This window comes from Diorhabda carinulata, chromosome 5 (genome assembly GCF_026250575.1).
Source record: "Diorhabda carinulata isolate Delta chromosome 5, icDioCari1.1, whole genome shotgun sequence".
NCBI classification, from domain to species: domain Eukaryota; kingdom Metazoa; phylum Arthropoda; class Insecta; order Coleoptera; family Chrysomelidae; genus Diorhabda; species Diorhabda carinulata.
In genome coordinates, this window is record NC_079464.1 from 18374635 (window position 1) to 18401883 (window position 27249).

General features: G+C 34.2%; 1 protein-coding gene across 1 annotated transcript; it reads right to left on the reverse strand.

Annotated features, from left to right (window-relative positions):
- Nucleotides 1–264: 264 nt before the first annotated feature.
- Nucleotides 265–26716, reverse strand: LOC130894188 (ankyrin repeat and IBR domain-containing protein 1-like). The gene is made up of 19 exons (XM_057800818.1): nucleotides 26543–26716; nucleotides 24365–24616; nucleotides 23413–23639; nucleotides 18537–18716; nucleotides 18314–18479; nucleotides 16847–17007; nucleotides 15703–15936; nucleotides 15473–15650; nucleotides 12278–12486; nucleotides 11024–11324; nucleotides 10046–10188; nucleotides 9164–9361; nucleotides 7385–7538; nucleotides 6919–7329; nucleotides 5967–6335; nucleotides 4273–4605; nucleotides 1760–2108; nucleotides 1406–1507; nucleotides 265–535 (listed from the first exon to the last, which is right to left on the reverse strand). Exons 2-19 carry the CDS (start codon nucleotides 24531–24533, stop codon nucleotides 340–342), a joined length of 4080 nt encoding a protein of 1359 aa, XP_057656801.1. The 5' UTR covers nucleotides 24534–24616; nucleotides 26543–26716; the 3' UTR covers nucleotides 265–339.
- Between the last annotated feature and the right edge of the window lie 533 nt (nucleotides 26717–27249).

Here is a 27249-nt window from a genome sequence, read left to right on the forward strand (position 1 = left end):
AGCGTGGAAAGTTTTTGGATGAAAAAAATTTTATATTTTTATAATTCATCGATCTGAGCTTAATAATAATCACAACCCCATTTTACACATAAAGTTACTAATATTGTTAACTACAAGTCCTATGACAGTTATTGGATTTTAAGTAATTATTTATATAAATACGGGGCTGGGGAAAATATAGAATCGAGTAAATATTTTTTTAAAACGAAAATAATTGGCTTAATATCAAAATTAACATTTTTTGGTCACTTTTTTTTCTCTTAATTGTATCACAAAATCACGTTTCGTTTAAATAAATCACCTAACAATTAACAGTCTTTTATATATATATTTTTGTTTTCACAAAACGGAGCTTTGATCTTCCTTTTTGTCGTCCTTTTCCCTTTTTTTCGATTTTTTTCGCCTTTTTGAATCCCGGACTTGCGGGGTTCTTTCCAGAAGGAATAAAGCTTCGTGGAAATCATCCGAACTTAAATTGGATTCTTGTACGTGTAAAACGGAACTGAGAGCGCCGTCTGTGGACGATTTCGGAAACCTACAGAGAAACATAAAAATATATCGGAACTATATACGAAGTGTATCAAACAAATCTGTGATTTTGGAATTTATTTGAAAATTTAATTGGGAATATAGTTTCAAAGTTGTTCGAGTTTTAGATAAAAACATATGCATAAAACATAAGAACAAATAATTTAGGCTGAAATGATAGGGATATTGAGCTAAAATTTTTAAGGAGTATTTTAGAAGGACGTTTCCATAGAAGAAAAAATCAGGACATTGTTTAGAGTCACTTTATTGGGAATAGGATGTTTCGAAATTGTTCGAGTTTTAGGTAAAAACAAATGCTCGTTCAAAAAATCATTCAGGCTAAAATAATTGGGATATTGAGCTGAAATTTTGGAAAAATGATTTTTAAGGACCTTTGTATAACATAAAAAATAAATACGTTGTTTGGGGTTATCATATTGGGAATATGAGGTTTCAAATTTGTTCGAATTTTAGTGAAAAGAATATTATCATTCAAGAAATCATTAAGGCTGGAGTAATTCGGATACTGAGCTCACATTTCAAAAAATTGTGTTCAAAGGGTTCTGGTGGTCTGTATGTTACTTAAGGTCACTTAAGGGTTCAAATTTCAAATATCAATGAGGATTATATGTAATTGAAATGAAAGCTGCAATTTAACAACAAATTTCATGAAAGTCGAAAGATATATCGATTTTTTTTGAGGGCTAAAAACGGGGGGACACAATTTTATGAAATTACTCCTCAGAAATTACAGAATATTCCATAAACGGAAGCAGAGTTTATACAATTGCTGCTGATAGTTTTGAATTAAAATAAAACATATAAGGTGTTCTTGGAAATAATTAATATCATGTTTAAATGGGTAAAAAATATATACCTGAACATTTCTCTCTCCCTTTCAGGTTCGTTAGCACTTCTAGACTTTCCGGTTTCATTGTTTGATCTGGAAGGACTCGTGCTGGGGGTATGAAGGTTTGATCTAAAACACATTTCCAAAAAACAAATACGAATTGGAATTGAAAAAAAAATTCTATTTATTAGTTCCATTAAAAACTATAGGAAAAATTCTGTAACTACGTCAATGGTATGAGAAAAGACAATAAGCGAAGCTGAATGACAAAAATTTTTTGTGAGGTAGGCGACTCAATTCCTGAAGAAGAGTTTCCATCTGAAAACTTTGGATTTCAAGATTTCATCTTATTTGATATGTGAAATGAAACTGTTTTCTTACCTAGAAGATATCGGAGTATTCGATTTAATCAATGATGGAGTATACGGTTCCGGAGGTAACGAAGAATTATTATTAAGACTCGTGCTCGATATACTCAACGAACACGAACTCAAAGGCAGTGGAATACTGAAACTCGATGATCGAGACGATCTTCCGGTTTGTATGAAACTCATGCCTGACGATTTCGGTTCCGGTGTACGGGATATGGAAACACCAGAAATGAATAATGTCGGCGATTTCGGTATACCGGTTTCGCTTTCGTATTCGTTCGAACTGTCGGTTTCTAAACAATATTCGGCATTCGGAATGGGACTGTCGCATATTTGGATGCGGAGGTTGGAAGAAAGGCCTGAAATTTTGTTAGTTATATCTAAAATCCGATTATTTTTTTTTGATGGTAATAAAGTTTCACTGAATTTTTTTTACGCATTTTTAGGTTGATAGAATGTTCAAAAATGTACAAATTTGATCAGAATTGAGTTTGATTGAGTTTGAACATTAAACATCAAAACTTTCCATTGGAAAGGTTTAGCTAAAAAACATGAGATTCATGAATAAAAATGAAATTTGTCTCATAATTATTCACATTAAACCTCGAAAATTTAGTGAGTGGGAAAAAACTTATTTCAAATTAAAAGAAAAAACAAGTTTCTGGGAAGTACCTTGTATAAAACTTCTTTGTGATTTTTTTTATGTTAATTTATGTTGAAATAAGGGCTATTTAATATAGGTTAAGGCTTAACTCTGCTTATAGAAAATTTTTCTCTGCAGGGCAGAATTTGAGGTTATTTTTTTGGAATTTACTGTACGTTGCGAATTTTGATAAAATTCGAGCAGAAAATGAAAAAACCATAATTGTATAACCTTCCATAGGGATCAAATTTTAAGCTACACCCGAAAAAGCGTCATCTGGATAAAGTACAAAGACAACATTTAGACCCTAAATTATCTCAGTTCTAACTTTAGTACATTGGAGATTATCTCAAATCAATGTAAGGGTTAAACCTGTAGTTCTGTGAGAAGATACTCTGAGGGTTAACCAAAATAAACATTTGAATGAAAACAGACATGACTATTAACACCAATAATTATCCGTATGGGGCCAAATTAAAAGAGCAATCGACGAAGCAACACCTGGTAAGATACAAAAGACCTAAAGTTATCTTAGACCCAGCTCTGGTACATTAGCAATCAATTTGCTCAACGCGGAACAAAATGATAGTGGATAAACCTAAGAGGAAGATAAAAGATTTGGCCAAGACAGCGATGCTACTGAGACTTTTTTAAATATAGAAAACCTGGTACATAACCGGAAACTTTGGTCCAGAATTTGTCCTCTCCATACGGCTCAGAACACACTAAGAGCTAAGAGTTTCAAATATATTGATTCATTTGAAATTGTTTAGAATTACCTGGACTGCTAACAGAACTAATTAGACGATACTGGGATAGTTAAATGTATGCATGAGGAAAGTCGCAGACATTTTTCGTTACATCCAGCTGAAAATCGAATTATATGGATATTAAAAAGGGAATAGAGACATTCCAAAGAGGTCGTAATCCTTATGACTAAAAAAATGATACACAAACCAAATAATAAGAGAAATAACATCAACGAAAATGAAATTTGTCGCATAATTATTCACATTAAACCTCGAAACTTTCAATTGAAGAGGTTTAGCTAAAAAAACATGAAGAAAGATTTTTTGTGGAGCAGTTAATTTTCCACAAAAATGTGTATTTTGAATTAATTAATACTCATTCGACTACGAGTTATGAGACTCATGAACAGAAATGAAATTTGTCTCAAAATTATCAACATAAACCTCAAAACTTCCGAAAGTTGAGGTTTGGGTAAAAAACATAGGAGACATTTTTTGTAGAGCTACAAAAATCCGTATTTCACATTCAGCAATGATAATTTGATTACAAATTATGGAATTTATGAGTAGAAATGTTGTTTGCCTTCATTAAAATTCAACCTCAAATTATAAATGATGAGGTTAACAACAAAAAAAACGTCGAGTACTTCTTGGAAGATCGGTAAATTTTTAGTATGATCACCGAATAACAAATTATAATTTTTTTCTTTTCGACTAAAAAACTGTAATGCGAAAAACCTCTCCATTAATAACAACTCAAATTTGATGGAAATTATGTAAAGATGTCTAGCAATCGATTTATATGTAAAAGTTTTCTCACGAACTACGTCAATTTTTATATTTATAGTATAGGATTTACTTCTTTGAATTCCTCTTTTTCTGTATTTAGTTTTTTTAAACCGGAAATCTATATTTGACAATCTGGAGAATATATGGAATATATACGGATAGAAAATCCTCAAAAATGTAACATAATGCAAAAAACACTAATCCAATAATTAATTTTATACATGCTTCATTTCGGCTGAATGAATGGACTATAAGTATAAGTAATTTATTATTATTTTCTTCTTATTAGAATAAGAAATAAATTGAAATTGAATATTACGAGATAATAAAAATTCTACTCACCTCTTGTAGCCTTTTGTTGTTCTTCTACCAAAAATCCAGTGGATTTCGAAAATATATTTTTCTTACAAGTTTTGTGATGTTTTTTCGGACTTTGCTTTTCACTTTTACATTCACTTATAATTATAAATTTTTTATCTTCTTCTTTCTGCTTGGATTTTTCGAAAGTTTTATCAGTTTTCGAAGTATTTTGATTCGTACTAATTTTCTCTTCAATAACATCGTTTTTACCCACTACTTTCGTTTTCGGTAAATGCGACGATGAACACAACTTTGTTTTTAATAAAGAGAAGGGGTTGTGCGTTTGTTTTTTACATTCGGGTATTTTTCTGGTACCTACAGTGCAGAAAAAATCAAAATCGAAGTTACATGAAGAAAAATCTAGATTATTCCAAAAAATTAAGATTTTGTAAATTTGTGTCAGCATTAATTTTAATATAAAATATAAACACCTTTTAATGAATATTATTATTATTCAATTAATCTAGTAATTTGTGTTTTTGTGTTGATAAAACTTTTAATAATAAATTTTCGAAAATTAATTATATAATTTCGACGAGAAGGAACAGTTTATAAGTTCACGTGTACAAAATACTTTGTGAGGAACTTCCACCCTACCTCGAGGGCAAAAAATGTTAACTTAAGTTAAATTTCAGCTTTTCAAAATCATTCAATTATTTGTAAAAATGTTTTTTTCTCAAATACTTCGTTTTTAAAATTATGCGTTTTTGTATGTACTTTTGAATACAGTTATTGAAAAACAAACAGGCCGCTCCAAAATTAGGTCTGATTTCTATCTTAAATGTACAGAAATATCAATTAAAAAGGAAAAGAAATCATTAGAAATAGTAATTTTTCGATATTTACGATCCAATATATACTAGACCTCCAACCATTCACCAAAACATTGTTTAATCTCAGATAAAATCATACATAGAAGTTGAATTGTTCAATTCTAGCAATAAAATTCTCGTATTAGTTGCTGCTATGTACTACTACATTAGCTTATCCAGAAGCAAAAGGCAGAAAGCTACTATAAAAGATAGTTTATGAATTATATAATCTTATATCTTAAGAGCGATCGATATTAACATCAGAATAAGAATTTCCATTCGACAAATGGTTCTTTTAATAGTTTGAAACCATCTTCCGGCTGCCAAAGTTATTACCATTTACGTTACCGGTATAGTAGATTCCATTCATCACGTCATATTTAACCTAATGTACCTGACACCAATTAAATTCGTGTTCTCACATCGAAGCTTAACGGCAATGGGAAAATTTGAATTTATCTGAATTTTCAGTAAAAAAATAAAGTTCAAATATTGTTTTCATTCTAGCCTGGTAAACCTGGTAAAGATAATGGGCCAAATTCATGAATTTAGTACATTATCATCAGTCCTTAATGAGTGTACAGAATTTTCAATTCATCTGAACATGCAAAGTCTGCAAAAACGATGGTTTTCATTACATAATTGTACTGATCCTGGCAAGGATAACGGTATAAATTTATGAATTAATGTTTCATCATAAGTTTTTATTTAGTATACAAAATTTTGAATTCATCTGATCATTAAAGATCCAAAGGTGCTGTTACATGTTATCCTTTTGTACCAGGCTAGGATAATAGTACGAATTTATGAAATTAGTATTTCATCATCAATTGATATCGAAATTAACACCGATAAAAAACCAACCTTTTTCATCATTAGCATCAACTTTAACCGTTTCGTTGAAGCTCTCTTGATCGACGTTAATAGAATCTGAAGTGGTGGTATCTTCAACCGAACTTTGACCCTGACTATCCTCTTCTGGATACGAGGTGTGTAATAAAAGTAACTGTTTGTTTCTAACGGAAGCTGGTAGAGCCATCAACCTTCGAACTACATCTTCCGGTTTGTCTTCATGTTGACTACTATGATCCGAATCGAGGTGATAACGAGGTTCTTCTATATTTGTGCGTATACATGTTCGATTGCTACGTCGTATGCATAAATCTCCCGTGGAATGCGATCTTTTTAAACTGACGTCGCAATCGTAATTGTCCAGATCTTCGAAAGCGTATCCTGAAAAATTAACTGAATCTAACGATATTATCAATAAAAAAATGAAATATATATTGGTACTCCTGGTCACTCATCATTTATTTATCCTTTTTACACATCCATGGACACTTTTATGTTTAAACAGCAATTGCAGACTGATTCCACTTCTGAATTGTGAGTTTAACCTTTCTAACGAATTAGGATAAACTGCGGTAACTTGGTTCCGTAGCTGAAAGAAGACAGTAAAATGACCTCAATCACCACGTCAATATAATCCAGCAGCTGCTTTTCCGTGAAGTCGGTATCGGGTTCTCCCTCTGGACTCACTATAAGCTGCAGATTCGATTGTCCTTCGTGTAGCAGGCACCGGAGCCAACTCGTTGTTCCATGGGCTTAGAACCAGAGGTTTTTGACTTCTTAACAGGTTTTACCTGGACCTACGGGTTGGAACCCTGGATGGAGAAGGGCTATGAGAATTTCCTCAATTGAAATATATACAATGTCAACGAAATTTGTTTCTTTTTCCTCTTGAACCAATGGGTCGATTTTAGGAATTTTTTTTCTTCAAATTTCTGAATAAACTAGAGAAAATAAATATTCTTACCGTTATCGTGAATATCAGAAATTTGAAAAGTTCCGTCTTTATTTCCTGAACACGGTAAATTCATATGAATATTGTCATGTTCCTTCCACTTTTCTATGGTTCTTAAATCTATACTATGATTCGCCAACGATTTCAAAAAATAATCAACGGTTTTCTCGGCATTCGATTTTTCTCTGGAAAGCCTTTCAAATTCTAATTGTCTACTTATCGCGGCTGTGGATTCTTGTAAACTAAGTTGAATGGCGAGCTTCAACTGATCGTCAGATGAACTTTCGTTACTTGTATTTGAGCTCGGATCTGGTGTAATCGCCGGCAGAGTTTGTTGCGCCTGTTGTTTCATCCTGTCTTCTATCATTTGCAAACGCGACATCTCCAGAGCTATTATCAGTTCCATATTGTAATCGGAACCTTCTAAAAATTACAATCATTAAATTTTAGATGAATTTTTTTTTGAGAAATTACTCACTATCACAATTTTTCGTAAGTTGGTTATCTTTGATCGGGGATTTACAGGTGCAAGGGAAAGTTTTATGAGTTACACCCATATCAGTCTCTTCGTCAGTATCGTATTCAGGCCATTCGCAGTCTTTTAACCATGACGATGTTTGGGATAAATCAGACTAAAATAAGTTAAGTATTTAACAAGATATCACATAATTAATTTCGTTCAATTTGTTTATCAAATAATGATACAAAAAGAAAGTTTATTGTTTTAACCCAACCTCGCTGTATTGATGACATTCAGGCGTCAGTCGGCGTTGTGCTACAGCCATGTAAACATCTCCGCCATTATTGATACTTCCGCCAAGTGTGATTCGTTTTTTACAGGCTGAAGGCTGTAATGTTGCAGAAATCCATCGGAGACTGAGTCGTGTTTATGGGAAAAACTTCATGAGTGATGGAGTTGTGTGTGAATGGTGTCGAATGTTTATTATAAAAACGTGCTACATCGACAATTAATAAAAGATAGAAAAAGAAATTGAGACAGGTAATGTAAGTTTGTGTATGTTTCAACATTTTGACATCAGTCTAAAGAATTCCCCTAGTTCGACGGTTATGGCCAAGAAGAATGTTCGAGATTATTCTAAAACAAAGTTCTAGACGAGACGATCATTTAAATAAGGATGTGTAAGGACGATAAGGTATCAGCTAGTCAGTCTTGCTCCTACAGCCATATAAGCAAAAAGTAAAGAAGAAGCGAAATATGATAAATAAAACAGTTAAGGCCAGTTTACACTAGACAGTGGCATTGCTATAAATACTAAGGGTATAAAAACAAAAGTTGAACATTTTGGGGCTGTCCCAGCTTCTATCCGGTAATCAAAACAACAACCCCACGCCCAGCTCGTAGCATTGCTAGAAGGATGGAAAGTTCTCTGTCAAAATACTAAAAATATTTTCACATTTTAATAAAAGACGGCGCCACATATCTAAATCGCAGCATAAGGCATCGTATTCTATAAAGCGCTGTACAGAATTAACGCGAACGTGACGCTCGTTCGCTAGTAAACATAACCTTAAAAGTACATGTATATTTGACACGGCGTTGATTGATGAAACCCCTAAATTTGAATAGAGACATCTACAGTAACTTTAGTACTTAATATGAACGAAATAGATTCAGACGAATTTTTTAAATGAGAAAATTTTATTGTCGATTAGATCAGGTTCAAGATAATCACCATAATTTTCAAATGAGAAAATGGCAAATTTTAGTTTTCTCGTACCCATCCGACTGTTCGTTATATGAACACTCATGGGCACGTACAAAATTCTATCAGCCTTTCACTTAGAGAAGTCAGTTACTCCATTAAAAAAGTGAGGTTATGTTTTCGACGTTCAGCGATGGTCAGCGCGTAAAAAGTAGAAAGTTCATCAACTTTGACGTCAAGAGCGCGTACAAGCGCGATAATTGTGTGCGTTATCACAATTTTTCAACATTTTGAATTGTTTTTTCATTCATGAACGTCTAGAGCGCGTCGTGCTAGCGTTCGCAATAGTGCTTCGTCCTTACTCAGTCAAAATTTTGTTGTTGTCCCGTATATTATTGCGTATGACAAATCTCAATTACTTACGTAGTCAAAAAAAAATAATTGACTACGCTCTCTAATAATTTCGTTGTTTTCAAAATCTTTCCCTTTGCTACTGAAGCGCCACCTTCATTTACCCTTTTTCAAAGGACACTTTATGACACACTGACATGGTTGTTTTTACGTTTACACTCCATAGTAATCGAAGTACTTACATCCAAACATTTCTTTTTCTTTTTTCTTAACATAGGAGGTGTTTCCGGTGGTATTAAACCCTGTTCAACGGCTCTAACAAATTCATGTCTCTTCCTTCTTGCCAATGCAGACGTTTGGATTATCACAGATTTTGGCGTACGTAGATAAGGTCTCGCTATCATCTCGCTCAATTTTTCTGTCACTTCCTCCAATTCATTCTGAAAACATTTCACTTAATATAATGTAATTTAAATCAAATTTCGAAACAACTCGCGGTTACGTTTCCGATGTATGTAATAATAGTCACCGATCGTTGACATATGACATTTGAAATTGACGTGACGTGACAGATCGCTTCAGATATTATATTTGTTATTTAAAGTAATTAAAGTTAAATTCTTAAGCTCTTACGTTCACGCTCGCGTTGGAAACTATTCATAAAATTTTTGACTTTCCATGTTACTGAGGAATTTAATTATCTAGCTCTATTCGGACCAATTAGAAATATCATTTCATATAACCACAAAATATTTTGTATCTGTTTGATTCCTTTGAAATTTAAGCATTTCTTTTATTTGGGAATGTTATTTCTATTCTAGTTTTATTTGAACTATGTTATTGCTGCTGCGCATGTGTAATCATATGACCTGGATTGAATAGACGCTGTAACGCGAGCGTCGAACATAAAGTTTCAGCGCGAACGGGACACTGACGCCCGCGTTGGCTAGGCGTTGGATAGCGAACGCGGGCGTTTTATGTTAATTTATGATGGACACGAACAAGGGCACCAGCACGAGTACAGGCGCGAACACGAGCGTAAAAGTTTATAAATTGACCTTAAATGAAGATAACAAAATACGTTAAAGGTAAATAGGAAGATAAGGTAAATTTTATAATTTTACCTGCATGAATTCAAAAATAGTTTTGTTGTAACCGTCATCTTCGAGATAATAACCATAAACGTAAGAACCACATAATACTCTTCTAGCTTTCAGTAGTTCTCGAACACCATCTTCTATAAATTTAGTGCCTTTATCGATATTTTCTGAAAAACATTCAGTTAACTATCAAACATCAACCGATACATACCTTTCTAAAACAAAAAACAATAATTTTACTTGAAAATCAATACAACAAGTGATAAAGCTGTTCAAGTGGTCATGACACCTACTGTGATAAGGTCAGAGTCCGCGAGAAGTGGCCAGTACGCTGAATATGAGTTAGTCTACTGATTATCTCGTTACCAAGAGTTTGGTAACTTTGATTAAAGGCGCGATTCCGGAAGAAAAATGTGCACATCCAAGAGAGATGACTAACTTATTGTCAGCATCGGTGTTTAAGTCCAACAAGAGCTCAAAGAAACGCGAGGTGTGCTGCGAGTGGCTGGATACTGAGAAGAATATTTAAGGCAGCTAAAAACATCAACTACTGGATCCAAAATTAGCTCCAACTCCTACGATTTGCCAAAGGACACGTTAACTGAACTGACGATCAATGGGACTCCGTTCTTTTTTCAGATGAACGCAGATTGAGTCTACCTGGTAGCGCTAGGAGAGGACGAGTCTACAAACGACCTGGGGAAAGAATTTTGCATTGTTGGATACGACAAAACGTGGTTTTCGAAGGAAATTCCTGGATGGTTTAGACTGGCGTTTCAATAGATGCAAAAACTGAGTTGGTTTTTATCTAAACTGGCGGTTGAGCGGGGGGATTGATTGCGAACGGATACATGGAAGCTAAAGATTTTTTGCTTTAGATCCCGAGCGTACGACTAGAATCGATTTTTTGTTCACGAGATTTTTATCCATAGATAAATAATTAGAATTGGACAAAAATGAATTTTTTTTATTTGAATACGAATATTGAGATTGAATATTTACCATCGGCTTTTGTGATACCAAAACTATTCACTAATATTTCCATTTTTTGTTTAACGCTCGTCAAAAGGATCTCCTCGAGTTTCCGGCTATTTTCGTGATTTTTAAATCTCGTGTAGAAATGTAGGAAACGCGACATTTCTTGCATTTGATTATTACGATCTAAAGCGTCTATAATCAATGAACCTTGTTTTTCGTCCGCTTTTAAAACAGCTTCGAAACGGTTACAACGAAAATATCCACCCGTTGCCGAGCTGTGTCGTTTCCAAGATTCCTGGCACACCCAACAGAAGTCAAATTTACACTAAAAAATATAATCAAATTAATAATTATTAAACTAAAAGTAGTTTTGGTAACTTTATTTGCTACAAGGAAGAATCGTATCATAAATTCTTGAAAACGGGCTCTGTAACAGACACGCCGTGTTTTTTCCGACCGGTCCGACTACTAAACGCTGAAACGCATCGAGTTTACCGTTCGCGTCTCCTCCACATACTTCACGAGGATGATTTTGACCTCGGATTGGAATTTAGCGAGTGGTACCTCGAATGCAGTCAGGATGATTCGCAGTTCCAGCATTCGATCGGATTGAGCAGCCTTCAAGCGGCTTAAATGCGTAAACTCGAACGACCAGAATCCTTACGTCTTCATTGAAGAAGAATTAAACCTGCCTGGGGGGTGTTTGTGGGCAGTTACCAATGCATGAGGTCTCGTAGGTTCGTAGGAGTCACGTGACGGGCTAAAATTATCTGGAAATACCCGAAGATTTACGTGGGCAAATGAACAACGATACAACACGCGCGAGCATCCATAATTTCATGCAGGATATTCTCTGCTATGTGTGGGGTCTTCTCAAGGACTGCGTTTTTGCAAGAGGACTTCGCATCCTTCTCTATTCTCGAGCTACAATTGACGTAGAATTCGAAACTCCGTTGAGGAACGTTGCTGTCAAAGTATTGATCAAGATGGTGATCAGTAACTTTAGGATATGCTGGGTAATTATCATTTCTTTTTCTCTGTGTCACATACATCTGCTGCTACCATGATAGCTATTCGAATTTTCCTCCACTACAATTCTCACCTTCAGATGTCGAAGGTATTAAGTATTGAGATAGTCTATTCATCATTGCAATCTACTGTCCCAAAATAGGTTAAACTTTCTTTGCTATCCAATTAGATAAGTGACTAGTGGCCTTCAGAGCTTTCTAATAAAGCCCCAGGACATAAAATCCAAATCTATGTAAATAGAAATCATACCTTTGAACACTTCATATGATTACAGCCTTCGTTTTTTTGAATTGGACTTTTGCAGCTCGGACAAGGCTTGGAATTAGTAACTAACCAAAGACAATTTGCTGCGTCTTCAGAGCCGCTACAAGAAGCTTTCAATTCTTCTGGTTTGATTTCGCTTATTTTTGATTGCCATTCTTTCCATTGTTTGCAGCCTGAAGGAGCATGAGCTTCACCTGTAACGTAAATATTTTTCTAATAAATAGTTAAACCATAGGGAAATAATTTTTTTTAATAGTATAAGATTCAAAAATAAATTTCGATCATTTCTAGTAATTTCTGGTAATTGTCCAGCCACTGATTACTCAACCCCATTAGGTTAATGGGGCATTAAACGAGATGACTGTCTTTAGCATTCTTTCAAAGTTCAAGTTAATAGTATGATCTAACAAGTTTCTTCTACTCTATTTCTAAACCTAAGAGACTTGTTTCTATCTGTCCCGTTCTATTTGAATTAGTGACCTTAAACGACCCCTTGGTGTTAAATATACACCCTTAACCTATTCAATTTGATACTGATAACATTCATGGTGATTTTGGGTTGCTTGGGCAATGATATATTGACACACCTCTAGTCGACGTTTGATTTTAAATGACGATCTTTAGAAGATACAAGGGAGTCCGATAATCGGAAGGTACTAATAGTAGAATCATGTTCTACTGCTTCATTGTAACGTCAATATTCTATGCAAGTGGATGACCTGAACGCCAAAGATCTCCAAGTGTCGAATCAATTTTTGTTTACAATAATGTATTCTTCATATAATTGGAGACTATTTGACTTGAGGCATAGGAATTTTTACATGTGGTATATATTACTTATGAGACACTCTGTATTGTCATCTCCCAGGTTTTCAAGGTAAGGTTCTTCGGCACCTCCAGCTATGTTGCAATAGCTAAGCATCTTTGGGTATCTTTGAAATGTTTGAAATAATTGAGTCTCCCGCTCGATAATGGAAAATGGAAAGTCGCAAATATTCATCGCAAGATAACAAAAATTTATGACAATGACGCAATGGATGATCAGGGGTTTTAAATATGGAAACATGATGGAGAAGCTCTGTACAATGATTTTATGATAATCGCTTTTTCCTTGGAACACAATGGGAAGCCATGCAGTTATGACTACAGTCAAACTATTTTTCAAAATTGTTAAATGAATTATCGAAAAATAGATGAAAATATGTATAAAGTAAAAATGTTTTTATATAAAATATTGGTTTCATTAATAAGACCGTACTAAAAAACATCCTTCGTTTATTGTGTTTTGCTTTCTATTAGAAGAATTTATTTTCCTACGAGGTAGACAACTCAAACAACCAGCTTTAGTATTCAATGTTGCCTCTATATTCGTTTTATTAATGATTTCTCTTTCCTATGAAGCAATTTTGAAAACGAATTTATGCTGGTAGAATTTTCAAACGTATTTACATGTGCGAATTCGAATTTCAACATTTTCTTTGGTTTTTCCTGTTATAGAAGAAGTTTTTTGGCGAAGCGGATGAAATCTGAAGTGATTTGTATTATTCACTATTCTTTTTACAATAATACTAATTTGGCAGCGATTTCCAATAAGTTCGAAACGATATGATCAAGTCTGGAAACAAAAAAAAAACCAGAGGGGGCTAAACCTGGCGAATAGAGTGCATGAGGTATCAATTCATACTTTAATTAATTAATTTTGGCCATTGCACTAACGTATGAGATGATGGATTATCTTGATGAAACAACACTTTCTTCTTAGCGCATACGAGATTGTGCGCCTAGAGGGCGCCCTAGACAGGTGGGGTGAAAAACGAATATAAATTGTTGCAAGAGGTATATGGGGACAATTCCCTATCTCGTGCCCGTGTTTTTGAGTGGTGTAAGCGCTTTAGTGAGTGCCGATACAGCACTAAATATGACCAGCTCCAAAATTGCACTGTGTTTGTTTCAGTTCCGGAAACAATGACCAAAATCGACCAAATTGTGCGTGCAGATCGTGGAATGAGCATCCGGATGATTGCCGAAGCTGTAAATGCCGATAAAGAAATGGTTAGAAAAAATTTACACAAGGAATTACACATGACAAAAGTCTGTGAGAAGTTGGTGCCAAAAATCTGACTCCTGGCCAAAAGCTTTGAAAGAGACCCGATTAGAGTCGATGGAAGCGGTAAAGCAGCTCCTGAAGGTCTTCACCAAAGAAGACTTCCATCACTGCTCCGATCAATGGAAAAAAACGTATAGAAAGGTGTGTGGCTAGATCAAGATCCAGCCTGCAGATGAAAGGGCTTTTCTTTTCTCTGTAGCTGGTTCTTCCTTTTCAGTTCATTTCTTTGATTGTTCTGAATGAATCCACGTTTCATCCATGGTTATTAAACAGCGCAAAATTTTGGATTTATTTCTGTGAAACATCCAGCAGCTTTTCACATGATTTGCTTCGTCGCCTTCTTGATAAGTATATAAAAATTTTGATTTTAACTATGAAAATTTGTATTCAGTTTTACGAATTATTGCTGAAATATTTTTTGGGATATTTCTTTTGAAGGTAATCTCTATTTTCATAGTATTTAGTTTCCTTATTTTTGGGATTACAATCTAATACCAACATCCAACTTTGCAATAAGTTCGCTCAATACTCGCCGTTGATAGTTTTTCCTTTTCCAAGACTGTTCTTTTGTGTGTTGATTGAAACACCGCAAAAATTTGTCTTTATTTCTGTGAAACATTGACAAACACTCAATGGAAACATCTTCACGAAGCTGGTTTCGATTTGTGAGCAAACGCGATAACCATCTTGCTCACAGCTTTCACATGTCCAAATTTTCAGTTAACATGCGATGTATCCCTCTTTTTCAAAAGCCTACTAGCACGCGCACTTTCAGTCGCCGATAATCCAGTGGATTTTCTTCAACATTTCTGGATCACCTCATCACCAGTAAGATGCTGATCTTCGAAGGTCGTACGGTCTCGTCTAAACTTGCCTACCCAATATTTCACTGTTGATAACGAAGAAGAAGGTTCACCTAGAGTAAAATCTAGTTTCGTTTTCATATTGGTTGTGCTAATCCGGGACCATCCTCGTATTTTGAGGGTTAATGGTACAGTCCAGCTTTCCTCATGGGTTCCATAGCAGCAGTTTTTACACCTTCATTGTGACCTGTATGTATAAATTTCACTTACCTAAACATTCCCAGCAAAAGAAATGTGCGTTTCCACAGTCAACTGCGTGCGACGTGCCGCACTGATTTTTTTTATTCAAGTTTTCGTTAGTTATTCGTTCGGCATCCGGAAGACGTACAGCTCGACCACAACCAGGTATCGGACACCATTTTATACTTTTATTACTTTCGACGAAAGCCTTAAACTCAAAAGTTAATTAAACAATTAATTAATTTTATCACGTCACTTACTTTTATATCGAATTGTAAATATCGTCTAGCTACATTCGGAGTTACTAATTTTTCTATCAACTCAACCGGAACTAGTATATCACATTGGAATGCTGGACAAAGGATGTGATGAGCGTCTCCATCTTGGATTTTGGTCGTGAGATAAGTTTCCCAACACGTTTTACAGAAAGTGTGTTTGCAAGACATTTGCACCGGCTGGTGCCAATTTGATATTGTAAATAAACAAATTTCACACTGAAATTGAAAGCAATAATCAGATAATTCATAGAAACTGTAAAACAGAGCTTCAATTCAAACCTCACTATATTCACAGATCATTCTGTCGCATATTTGTTTTAAAAGGTTCATCTAATCTATAACTTTTTTTAAATACACCAAAAATCATTCATTCCAACGCTTTCCTAATTTCTCGATGCCGTACTTGTAGAAGGATTTGTCTTTTGCCTCCAAATAGACTTCAGTTTCAACAATTGATCCTTCATTTGAGCTGAATTTGTTACCGTTGAGATCAACGAATAGCCAGTAGTCACTAGGGGATAGATAAGGACTTCATGGTAGATGAGGAAGCAACTCCAAGTGTAAATCGTCCAATTTAACTATCTTTGCCATCGAATTTTGAATCGGTGCATTGTCTTCGTGAAATAGTTGCTGAGGCAGTTTTCTCTTGATTTTGACATTCAAACGATTCAACAACTGTATGAAGTATTTGCTATTGATTTTCTCTCCCTTTTGAACATAGTGGATGAATAATATTCGATGCATATCCCAAAATACTGAAGCCTTAACCTTCCCAAATGACAGTTGCTTCTTTGGACGTGGTTCACCGTCTGCTGTCCACTTAGATGATGATTCCGGAGTGAAGAACTGGATAAAACATGTTATGACAAAGTAGAATTAGACAGAGACTGTGGATGCACATTCTGTTAAGACAATGAACAAAACATTGAGATCAAACTCCATAATTCAAGCTATAATCTCGAACATTCTCTGTGATGAACATAGTGAACGATTCCATTAAGAAATTTGTACAATGGAGAGAATATAATTAGAATAGACACTAATAAATACTTTGAGCTTTAATGTATTAATTTTCTGTTGGATGATTTGTGTACTTTCATATTTTTTTGAAAAGATGTAATGTTACCAGAAATTCAGTTTCATCAGCTGCGTTGGAATCCGTAGAATTACTAGAGTCAAATGAAGAACTGTTTTGAGATGCGAACGAGGGAGCTTGAACGCCTGCTTGTTGACAACATTCCACAGGATCTTTCATCCATTTTTCTAGAAGAAGCTCTCTTGACCATTCTATAAAAAAATGCACATTACAAAGTAGGGATCTAAATTCATAGAAACGGATTTTTTAACAATTTTAGGATATTTACCTAATAATAGTTAAATCAAAAATCATTTTACAAGCACTATCCACCTAAGAGTTCTGGAAACACATAAAAGTCTAGTAGTGTTAAGTCAGGGTTGTATGTCCTCGCTTTAATCATGTTTCTGGATGGTGAAGGGTGAACTAAATTCATCTAATGTATACCTACAATGTCAACATAGTATTCTGGATGTACCTCGAAGCAAATTCCTATTTATAGCAAGAATAAATCAACAGCTGGCCGCGAAATGAATCGGGTGGTATCGAGGGATCTGAACATGTGTATCTAGTATATTTAGTTTCATTAATAAATGCTGTTATATTATCTTGGATGTATCAAATAATAGCGCAGACCAAAGGAAAACCAGAAATTAAAATCGATACTATTGATAAGGTTGAAATAGAGTTCTTGGAATAATTGGATGAATCTTTTATCCAATTGCGAAAAGAAATTTTTTAGAAAGCCGAAATGAAGGTTTGTTTCTGGAAAAGACAGTATCTAAGAATAACTAATGGTTTGTTCTTGAAACAGATACTTTCTACAGATAAATGACAGCAAATTTTTGAAACGGGCGGTAATAAAATATTTGGTGGAATGTGGAAGTTTTATAAATAAGAAGGTTTATTGGAATTGTCTCTGCCTCTGTCTCTGCCTCTGCAGGCTGGAGTTGTCGTGATAGGTTTCTGCTTGAGAATAAAAAAAAAGAAAAAAATGGATGACCACGTAGCTCCAAGAGTGAAAAACACTAAAAAACAAACAGTTTTTCCAGGTTTAGAGTACAGCTACTGCTGCATTATTCCATATCTTTGGCCATTTGGCTGTTGAATAGGTTCACCAGGTTACAGGAAATGGTTTCTATTTCAGACTAAAAAAATCGACGACCACGTGGCTCTAAGAAGGAGAAAAGACTAAAAAACCAACAGTTCCTTCCAGGCTTAGGAATATATTTTCAAGTTTTTTCCGTTTTCTTTATAATGTTTGTTTTAGTTTTATCCACATTTTAAATATTTTTCTGTTTATCAGAAAACCTGCAACACCGACGATGATAACGGTATATAAAAGGTTGTCTTGATTATTTTAGACTCATGCTTCAATTCAAACGATATAGCTACCGACATCTGGCAAAAATTTCAGAATATTCTTTTTAAAAAGATACCGCAAATTATTTTAGGATACAGGTGATTTTACATTCATATACACCCCGTATATTATCTTATTAGTAATTAAATTCTTACCATTATTTCTTAGTAGTGCTTCAGCTGTGAATAGAGGTACTTTTAGCATATCAGAAGTATCTACTAATAATTGATCTTTGGCTTCTTGTAGATCTTGACTTCTCAATCCGCTATAAACTTCTTGCTCCCCCATTAACTCGTCTTCATTTACTATAGCAGTACCCGCCTATGGATATTCAATTCATATTATATTGATTTGACATGATTAGATTTTTTTACTCACAAAAACCATTCTGCTTTCCAATAATCTAGCGATATCGTGGTAAGATCCCCGCATAGCTAAATCACATGGTGTTAGTTTATCGTTGTTTTCCACAAAAAGAGTTGCACCATGACTTAATAACAATTCGACGCATCTTTTTAAACCAGTTTGAGCTGCGTAGTGAAGCGCAGTGTTCCCTTCCTAAAAACATCACAAACTTGCAATTTCACGTGTAATTTTCATGTTAACGTACTGTCAGGAATGTAAGAAAAGTCCAAAGCAAAATTAAACCATTAAGCAACATCCCCGGAAGTCGTTTGTAAAGTAGAAGACATATATATGATTAGATTCCAATTTGCAAGTGATTGTGCATTTTTTTGCATTGTAACATATAGAGTCTTCAACTAATTCTGAAGGTGATAAGTACAGTCGTTCAACGCAACGATCTTTCTGAAATTGGAGAAGAATGTTCCTGACTTAGCCGCACGTTTCAAAGATAAAGTTTTAATCTTTCAAAGAACTCCCTACAGTGAGCCCTGATGTTTAGTACAAGTAAATATCTAACAGCTCTTTTATGTATTTTGAAGATTAGCATCAGGGAGATATGAGAGCAGATCATGGATCAAGGAGTTATAGAATTTGAAAAATTTTTGGCTACATTCACAAAGTAATTATTAAGGTTACCAGGTGAAGCAGCCTTTCTTAGATCATTAACAATGTACCATGCTTCCTTTCTCTATAGTTTCACGTAATTCTGAAAGAAGACCTTTAGTGGACCAAAACCAAAACCTGTAATAATTCTCTGTAGTACTCAAAAAATTGTTGAATCTCTTTCAACACTAAAGCTTTTAGTAAAAAAATTCTGTGATGCTTTTTCATCAACAATTTTTTTTCTGTCCCATCGAGAAGAGAAGAAAAAAAATCACTAAAAGTTTGGGTTTTTAATAAAATATGTATATATAAAAAAGCTACAAAAAAATGTCTAACAAACTTTCAAATTTTCTACAAAAAAGCTCCGTAGCATCAATCGGTAAAATAAATATTTCTGGAGATGTTTAATATCAAATTCTTATCAAAAATCAAGATTACACGAGGTTAATAAGCAAAATTCGTGTTTACAAATTGTTCGTGTTTGGTAATTTAACTATTTTCCAAATTTGTAGCATCAGGTACAACAAAAATCGTTTATTTCACTATTTATATCACCCTTGGAATCAACCAACAAACCTTCCAAAACATTTTTCTTTTGTAGAGTATTACTGCCTTATCGACAATGCTTTCTTCACTATGTGTTTAGTTCAGTTTCTTTATTTTATTGGAGTGATATTTCCACAACGAACAGCTGGAGGAATCAATAAAGAGATACCATTAAGTTCAAATATGAATTATGTACATGGAAGGTATCTAAACTTTAATCACTTTTTTTTTAAATTGTTGTTATGGTTGCGCCTTTTGACAAAAGATTTCGCTCTTTAAGTCACCACAAATCAAATCAAACTTTCTCCTCGACCATCTAGTCTAATATTAAGAAGTTGGGTTATTAATTTTATTCATTCCAATCGTGAAAGTGCTTGTCAAGCAAGACATGGTAAATATTAAACTTAAAAGTAGCGAGAGCTTAGGCTGTTTTGTTTTTGTTGTATATAATTTTTTCACTATTTTTTCTTATTGTTTGATCTCTTCAATTCAACAATTCGTTATTTTTTTCATATCTTCTCGCTGTCTAGAAAATGAACCAACGTTGCCAAGAGTTTTTCTGAGGCCAAGAGATGATGCCAAGTAATTTTGGTTTGATGCTAGAAGGTTATTGAAAAACTAATTTGAAGAAATATGGATTGGAAGATCAATGGAGTGAGCAAGACCTCCTGATCTTACCCTCTTAAATTTTTATATAACTTCGAAAATTATTGAATAGTTTGTAAATGTCCACTTAATTGTTTTTTTGTATTGTATTTTACGTTCAATGGATGTTGTATTTTATACAAAAATGGAATTAATTGAGATAGTTTCCCCTCATCGAATTTACCAACAAACAAGTCAGTTTAAAAAAACTCTATTTTCAGAGAATTGGTGGGAATATTTATTAAAAATATGCTGAAACACAAAATATTCGTCGAATAGAACTTTCTAGTAAACTGTAATGGAATTTCTCCGAATTAATTTGCGTTGCAAATTTAGAAACATCAAATACAAAAGGCTTCAAGTGTTATTGATAGAAAAGTTCCTTGTAAGGGATATGCATAATGGTCGAGTCCGAGTCAGCAATTTAAAATATATTTACTCAGAATTTTAATTAACTGAGAAATACGAAAATTTTCATAGAAAGTTAGCGCACCTGAACTTTTCGTTCAAAGTTGTGAATATTTTGAATAATTACTTATTGAAATTCGGCTCAATGTCGATTTTTGTTTAACAAACAGTTGAGTAAATTTGAATTTCTTTGATTCCTCTGTTCCATAGATTGATTATCATAACCAAAAAATTGGATATTATCAAATAAGAAAATTCTTAATTATATAAACAAGCAAAATTTTGATACAGATTACGTAGAAATAAAAAAAAATGAAGAAGGTACTATAACGAAAAGCAAAAAGCAATGACGGTATTTCATTTGTTGATTTATCATTACTTCTTGATGAAAAAAATACTGTACAAGCTCAGCAATGGCTTCCAAAGTATTATCCTGAGTCTGCTCTAACAAAACGATCCATTTGTTTCTGGTTTGTTGAATATAAACATGGTCGTACGGACACAGATGATGGTGAACGTTCTGGTTGTCCAATTGAGGTGGTTACTCCGGAAAACATTGAAAAAACTCACAAATTGGTTATATCTAATCATAAATTGGAATTGCATAAGATAGCTGAGACTCAATAAAATCTGAAATGATAAGAAAATATCAAAGAATTAGAACCATAAAACAATAATTGAACTATCAAAAAAAGAGAACTAGTATAATATGATCATGAATAAGATCATGGCTAGAGAAAAAAACACAAAAAACAAACTGGATTTAGAAGTGGCATTGTTCAAATTGCTTCAGTGAGAATAATACTGAAACAAATAAAAGAAAAAAATGAAGATATCCGATTGAATTTTATAGACTTTGATTCGATAAACAGAATAGACTGGATAATGAAGAAAACAGAGGATAAAAGGTCAGGAATCAACTGCAACTTATTCTAAAATCTGCGAAATAAATAGAAATCACGTAAAAAAGAAAACAAACATGCTACATAATAATTCAACACCAGTTGTACTGAACATAAACACCAGAAAAACAAAGATATAACGTCTCGGCAAATCCTATACCGACAGCGCCACATACTGAAGAGGAAGAGAATTATTTTGTTATTTAGGCAACATAATAAATTCCCTAGGAGGTACTGGAAATTATATGTAAAAAAAGTGTCAATAGCTATTAAATCATTGCATTAAATAAGGTCTTCAACAAATATCTCAATAACGACAAAACTAAGGCTATACATTAGATCCGTATCTTTCTATACTCCCGAACTGACTCGATTCGATAAATCCCGATTCGACGATAGTTCAAAAATGTTTCTTAATTTTTTTTTCTGAATAAATTAAACTTTTACGGTTTGTCGTCTTCATTTATCGACTGGATATGTCGCTTTCTCAAAAACCGACAACGCTGGTGTTCCCCAGGAATGAATCTTGTCACCAGTTCTCTTTCTACTACAATGATCTACTCCACAAAACTGCAAGCACGCTGGTGACGTCGGTCAAGTCAACTGCTCCAATTATCTAGACCACCGATCTTGAAAACATTCTGGAGTGGGGTTGGAAGCAATATTATTAGGTTTAATGTAACAAAGATCCAGGCTGTTATTTTCACATAAAAGGTTGGTATTGCAGTTAAGGATTTGGTCTTATCTGGTTATAATACATTACCATCACCGCAAATTTGCTTGTTGGGAGTTGAGGTTGGGAGCAATATGTCCTGGTACAGTCACACAAGGCCCTAATTCGTCTATTTTGAAAAATTGCTGTCATATTTGGAGTTTGGCTCGCAAACATACACTGAAGATGCTCGATTCAATACAAAAGAGAGCAGTTCGATTTTTACGTGACCCAGAGTTGACCTGACTGCTTTTCCTAGCTGTTCAATATAATCCCGTTCAGAGCAGTTTTTCCATAACCTACTCGACAAGCAAACCTGGCTTATGAACGCCGAATCAACTGCCAAAGCACGTCTTTCCCGAGTACTACAACTTACAGAAGTTTAAGATCAATATCTCGAGTACGAAAGGGTTTAATCTTTTGTGCTTGTTTTATAAAAAAATTCAATGATAATCTTTAGATTTTCAAATTAAAGTCAAGCATCCAAGCCTTTCACCTACGTTGTTTACGAACTCGTCCACTGATATAAACCGTGAAGCCGGTCATGTTCTGTTATATTAATCGAAGTTAAAACTTTGAGGTATACGCTGGACACTTTATCTATTTATTCCCTTTTTATTTCACATTTTTTGTAATCTGTTTATATTACGTAACCGATTTTAAGACATTTTCCAGACAGGCGTTTTTGTTTTTTTGAAATGGCAAGCTAGAGAATTCCAGGAACTAGAAAATTCTAGAATGTGATGAAACTATTCAAATTGGACTTGGTAAAGAAACGGTGTATTTAAATAAATTACATACGTGCGTGCGAGTGATTAGATTAGTGTGTAATTGTTAGTGAATAGTAAGTAGTAGTAATTTAAAGTTATTGAACTAAACAAGAAGAGTTCCAAACAGCTAAACTATAACTTTGTTCACGGTAGAGATCCCGAACATGTTCTATGGTCAAACTGTTCTGTATTTTGAAATTGGACGTTCACTATTATGATTAAACATGTTCGGGATTTCGAATAATATGTTCCGGGGGTTTTACCTTATCTTGTGCGGCTATATCCATTTTTTCTCGAACACCATTATTCAAAGTGACACCTTTCCAATAGAGCAGCAAATGAACGCAAGCAGCTCTCCTTTCTTGTGCACTAAAACTTTTAGTTTGTTCTAGTTGACAAGCCGAATGTAAAGCTGTTTCATTTAGACCGTTCCTTTTGTTCGGATTGCCTCCTAAATCGTTCAAGAAAGCGCGAAGTAGATGTTTCATACCTGAAAATAAAGATAAAACCAACCGATGTACAGTTGGGCAAACATATACATTTGGAGGACTTAGGATCGATATCTGGAATTCCGATTTTACCATATTTTTTTTTGGTTAATCTGTTCTTCTTAATTTCAATTATCATAGTCCATCGTCGGTTTTTTTGTAATTAAAAACGACCGCGTGTTTATACTTTATGAATTTACGATTTGGTCTCGAAAAAATTCTTAAGAAAAAGAAGTTTTGTGTGATTGATTGGTACTATTCCTCCTAAATGGTTTTGATTTACCGAAAATCCCCATAATAGTTATATACAGTTACAAACGCCTTTCAGAGCTTTCTAACTAAATCCAGCCTAGTCCTACTTGATATAAGCAGACGTGGATGATGACCCCTGAGTTTGTATGCAGACGCCCAGAGCAAGCCTAAACAAGACACGTCTTCCCCGAGCTCTATACCCTACAGAACTTCAAGATCAATATCCACAGGCATATCTACACCACATGCACTCCTGGAAGCCTTGAATGTACTTGTTTCTCATAAAAAAGTCGCCTAGGTTAAAGTTGTTGGGTGTGAAATCAATTTACTATGTCAAATAATAGGGTTCCAATTGAAAGAAGTGTTTTATGGATCGCTTTGAATATAAACATTGAGATTTGAATGCAGATATCGATTCCTTATAAAAAATAATGGGGGTTTGCGTTTGAATTTTATTTATTTCTGATATACCGACCGTGTTTCGCAGCGTAATGCAAAGCCGTGTTATGATTATGACTTTCACCATAACTGGAATTAGGATCTAGATTCTTCTTTAATTCGGGTGAACTTTGATAGATTTGCATAGCTGCATATTCGTCACCGTGTTGCATATACTTTTTAAATTTTGAGGACGTACTTCCCATTCTTGAGGAAACTTTGGATAAGCGGAAGCGTTTGTCTTATGTCATGAAACCCAACTTCCACGCCGACAACACCATTCTTTCTCCTGAAATAGAATTTAATCAACTATCAACATTTATGTCCATCGTGTCGCATCTTCTAGCCATTATCTAGGTAAAATCAAAAAAATAATACGAGGAAAAAATTTAAAATGATCATGTCAAATTGTTGCGGTTTCAACAGGTTTCTTATCACCAAACGATATCAGTCCTTTTGTTAATTCGCTATGCAGTTGTTAGTGAAGATCTTCCATCATCACTCTCATCATAAACCGACCTTGAATTCATAATAAATAATAGGAATGTACCATTGGGAGCAGTGATTTAAATTTAGTTTTAAAATTGGTGATATTAACATTTACTAATCCGTCGCATGTTATAAAATACAAGGAACAGCCCTCGGTAGATGGGACTTACTAGCCTCAAGCTTGGAGTTTATCTACTGCTTTCTTCCTTTTCTTCTCCTTTTTTCAATAGCACCAGGTCCTGTTCAATCCTGTACGTTTGGCCCTATTCTTGGATCTTCCCGAGAAGCTGATCTCCAGCTTTCGTACCACCTCTTTGATGGTCTGCCTACAGGTCTGCGTGTGTGAGTTTTAGGCCACTTTGCCTATCTGTCTTCTGGCATTCTTTCTACGTGATTCTTCCAGAATCTTTTTCGTCTCACCACATCCTGTACGCCCAATTCTTCTCTCATGTCATCACTCCTTATTCGGTCCCTTGATAGTTCGCAGTATTTTCATCTCATTATTCTTTTTGTTGTTGATGTCTCGGCTCTGGTTTCTGAGGCATATGGTTCTTCCCTCTATTTTTGTTTTTTGCTGCTTCTATATTCTTCTATCTGTGTTTTCCGTTGACATATCATATCCCATCTCAACTTAACCATACGGTGCTTTGAACTCTGCATTCGTTTTTCTCATTCTCCACTCGTTTTTAGTACTTTTCTCTCCTATATATTTATTTTGTTTTCTCCTTTATTGTTCATGATCCAATAACCGCTGTCATATGGTTGTTAGTTGTATAATTTTGAATTTAGGACTCCAAACTTCCTGTTTCTTTTTTTCAGTCTTTTATCGATTTCCCTGGTTTCATCTCCTTCGTTTTTCACTGTAATTTCAGGACTTTATCAAATTTATACCTCCTGGTTTGTTTTGACGTCACTTTCAACTGGTTGAATTTTTGCAGTAAGTACTTGGAGTGTTGGTAGCGCCTTTTTGTATCATAAACGAAGAGGTTTAATCCTCGATCCCACCTATTACTCTGGATTGCCTTCGGGATATAAATTTGATCACCAATTAAGTTTAGAACCATCCTAGTACTCGCTCACTTGTTCAACTAATTATTCAGCTAATCTAGTTCTTATTATTCTAACTAAGATATGTCACTGTCACTGTCACTGTCACATTCTTCTTATGTACTGGGTAAATAATTGTCTCATTCCATTGGTTTGGTATCTGCTTCCTCAACGGGAATTGGTACTCCTATTACTCATAATTTGATAATATGGTTAGGACTCATGTCCAAACTTATTAAAATTGATCCAATTTCTGAATTGTTGTCGAATTTCTCTGCACTCTTTCATTGATTCCAAAGAAATATGAACGAAATAAACAATTTAAAAAAACCCGGTATCCTCATAGCTTAAAAATTTTCTTTAAACCTTGATGGAACGGATGTAATTTATTTGACCGGCGATTTTTAGAGATATTTGAAATGACAATAAAAAAATGTTAAACGAAATGAAGAAAATTTTTCATTCGTATGATGATAAAGTCATAAACCATTGAGAAATTAATTTCTAGTAATTCGTAATTTGTTTATGAATAAGAACGCATCCTTATATCATAAATCTATTCAATATTACATGCAAACTGTATGCAACAGACTAATTATTTGAAGACCGATGGTTAATGTCATGTTTAGAAGCATCAGTTTTTGTTGTAAATAACTTAAATTGATGTATAAAAACTTACCCATGCACGTGCAAATCTATTATCTCGCATTTTCTTTATATTTGGCACAATATTCTTGACAAGAAATTGACATTTTCGTAATGGTTCGAAAGCAATATCGTAACAAAACGAATCGATTTCCGAGGCGCTTGCGTTTTGGCCCTCCCGGCAGCCGCCAGCCTAAATCCCTCTGCCGCTCTTAAAGATTCATATGTCATTCTATTTTTTTTTTATTTCATAAATTCAACTTCATTTATTAACAATTCATTGCAATTCATATTCTACTGTTTGTTTCGTAAATAATATGCCAAAATTATATCATGTACCAGTAAATGTGACCAAAGAAAAAAGTCTTAGGGAGTAAAATCTGGCGGATACGGTAGCTGAGCGATGACTCCCCCGTTTAGTGTTTGGCCAATAAAATCATGATGTAAATAATCGTGGTAACGATCAAGGAGTACTCCTCATTAAATTTTAGACTTTTTAAAACGAATTCATGCTTAATCACACCACGATTATCGAAGAAAACGATGAGTTTCGGTTAAGTTTCGACGTAGTTTTACTAAATGAGGTAACGACTCCAGAAATGTGGAAGGTAATCCACGAAGCGGTACTAAATGATGTTAAACTGAAAGCAGACATAGTAAGCATCACAAAAAGTGCGGTACTTTGTATATTAACTAAAAATACTAAAAATTTGTACACAATGGAACAAAAACAGCGTCGTG

Excerpts from the sequence above, each read along its gene's own strand:
- LOC130894188 (XM_057800818.1), bottom strand. The coding sequence starts at position 24,533 with ATGGGAAGTACGTCCTCAAAATTTAAAAAGTATATGCAACACGGTGAC. Across the intron at positions 15,651-15,702 it reads ATTTACAATTCGATATAAAA|GCTTTCGTCGAAAGTAATAA; the intron begins GTAAGTGACGTG and ends TTTGAGTTTAAG. Across the intron at positions 4,606-5,966 it reads TGATGCTAATGATGAAAAAG|GTACCAGAAAAATACCCGAA; the intron begins GTTGGTTTTTTA and ends TCTGCACTGTAG.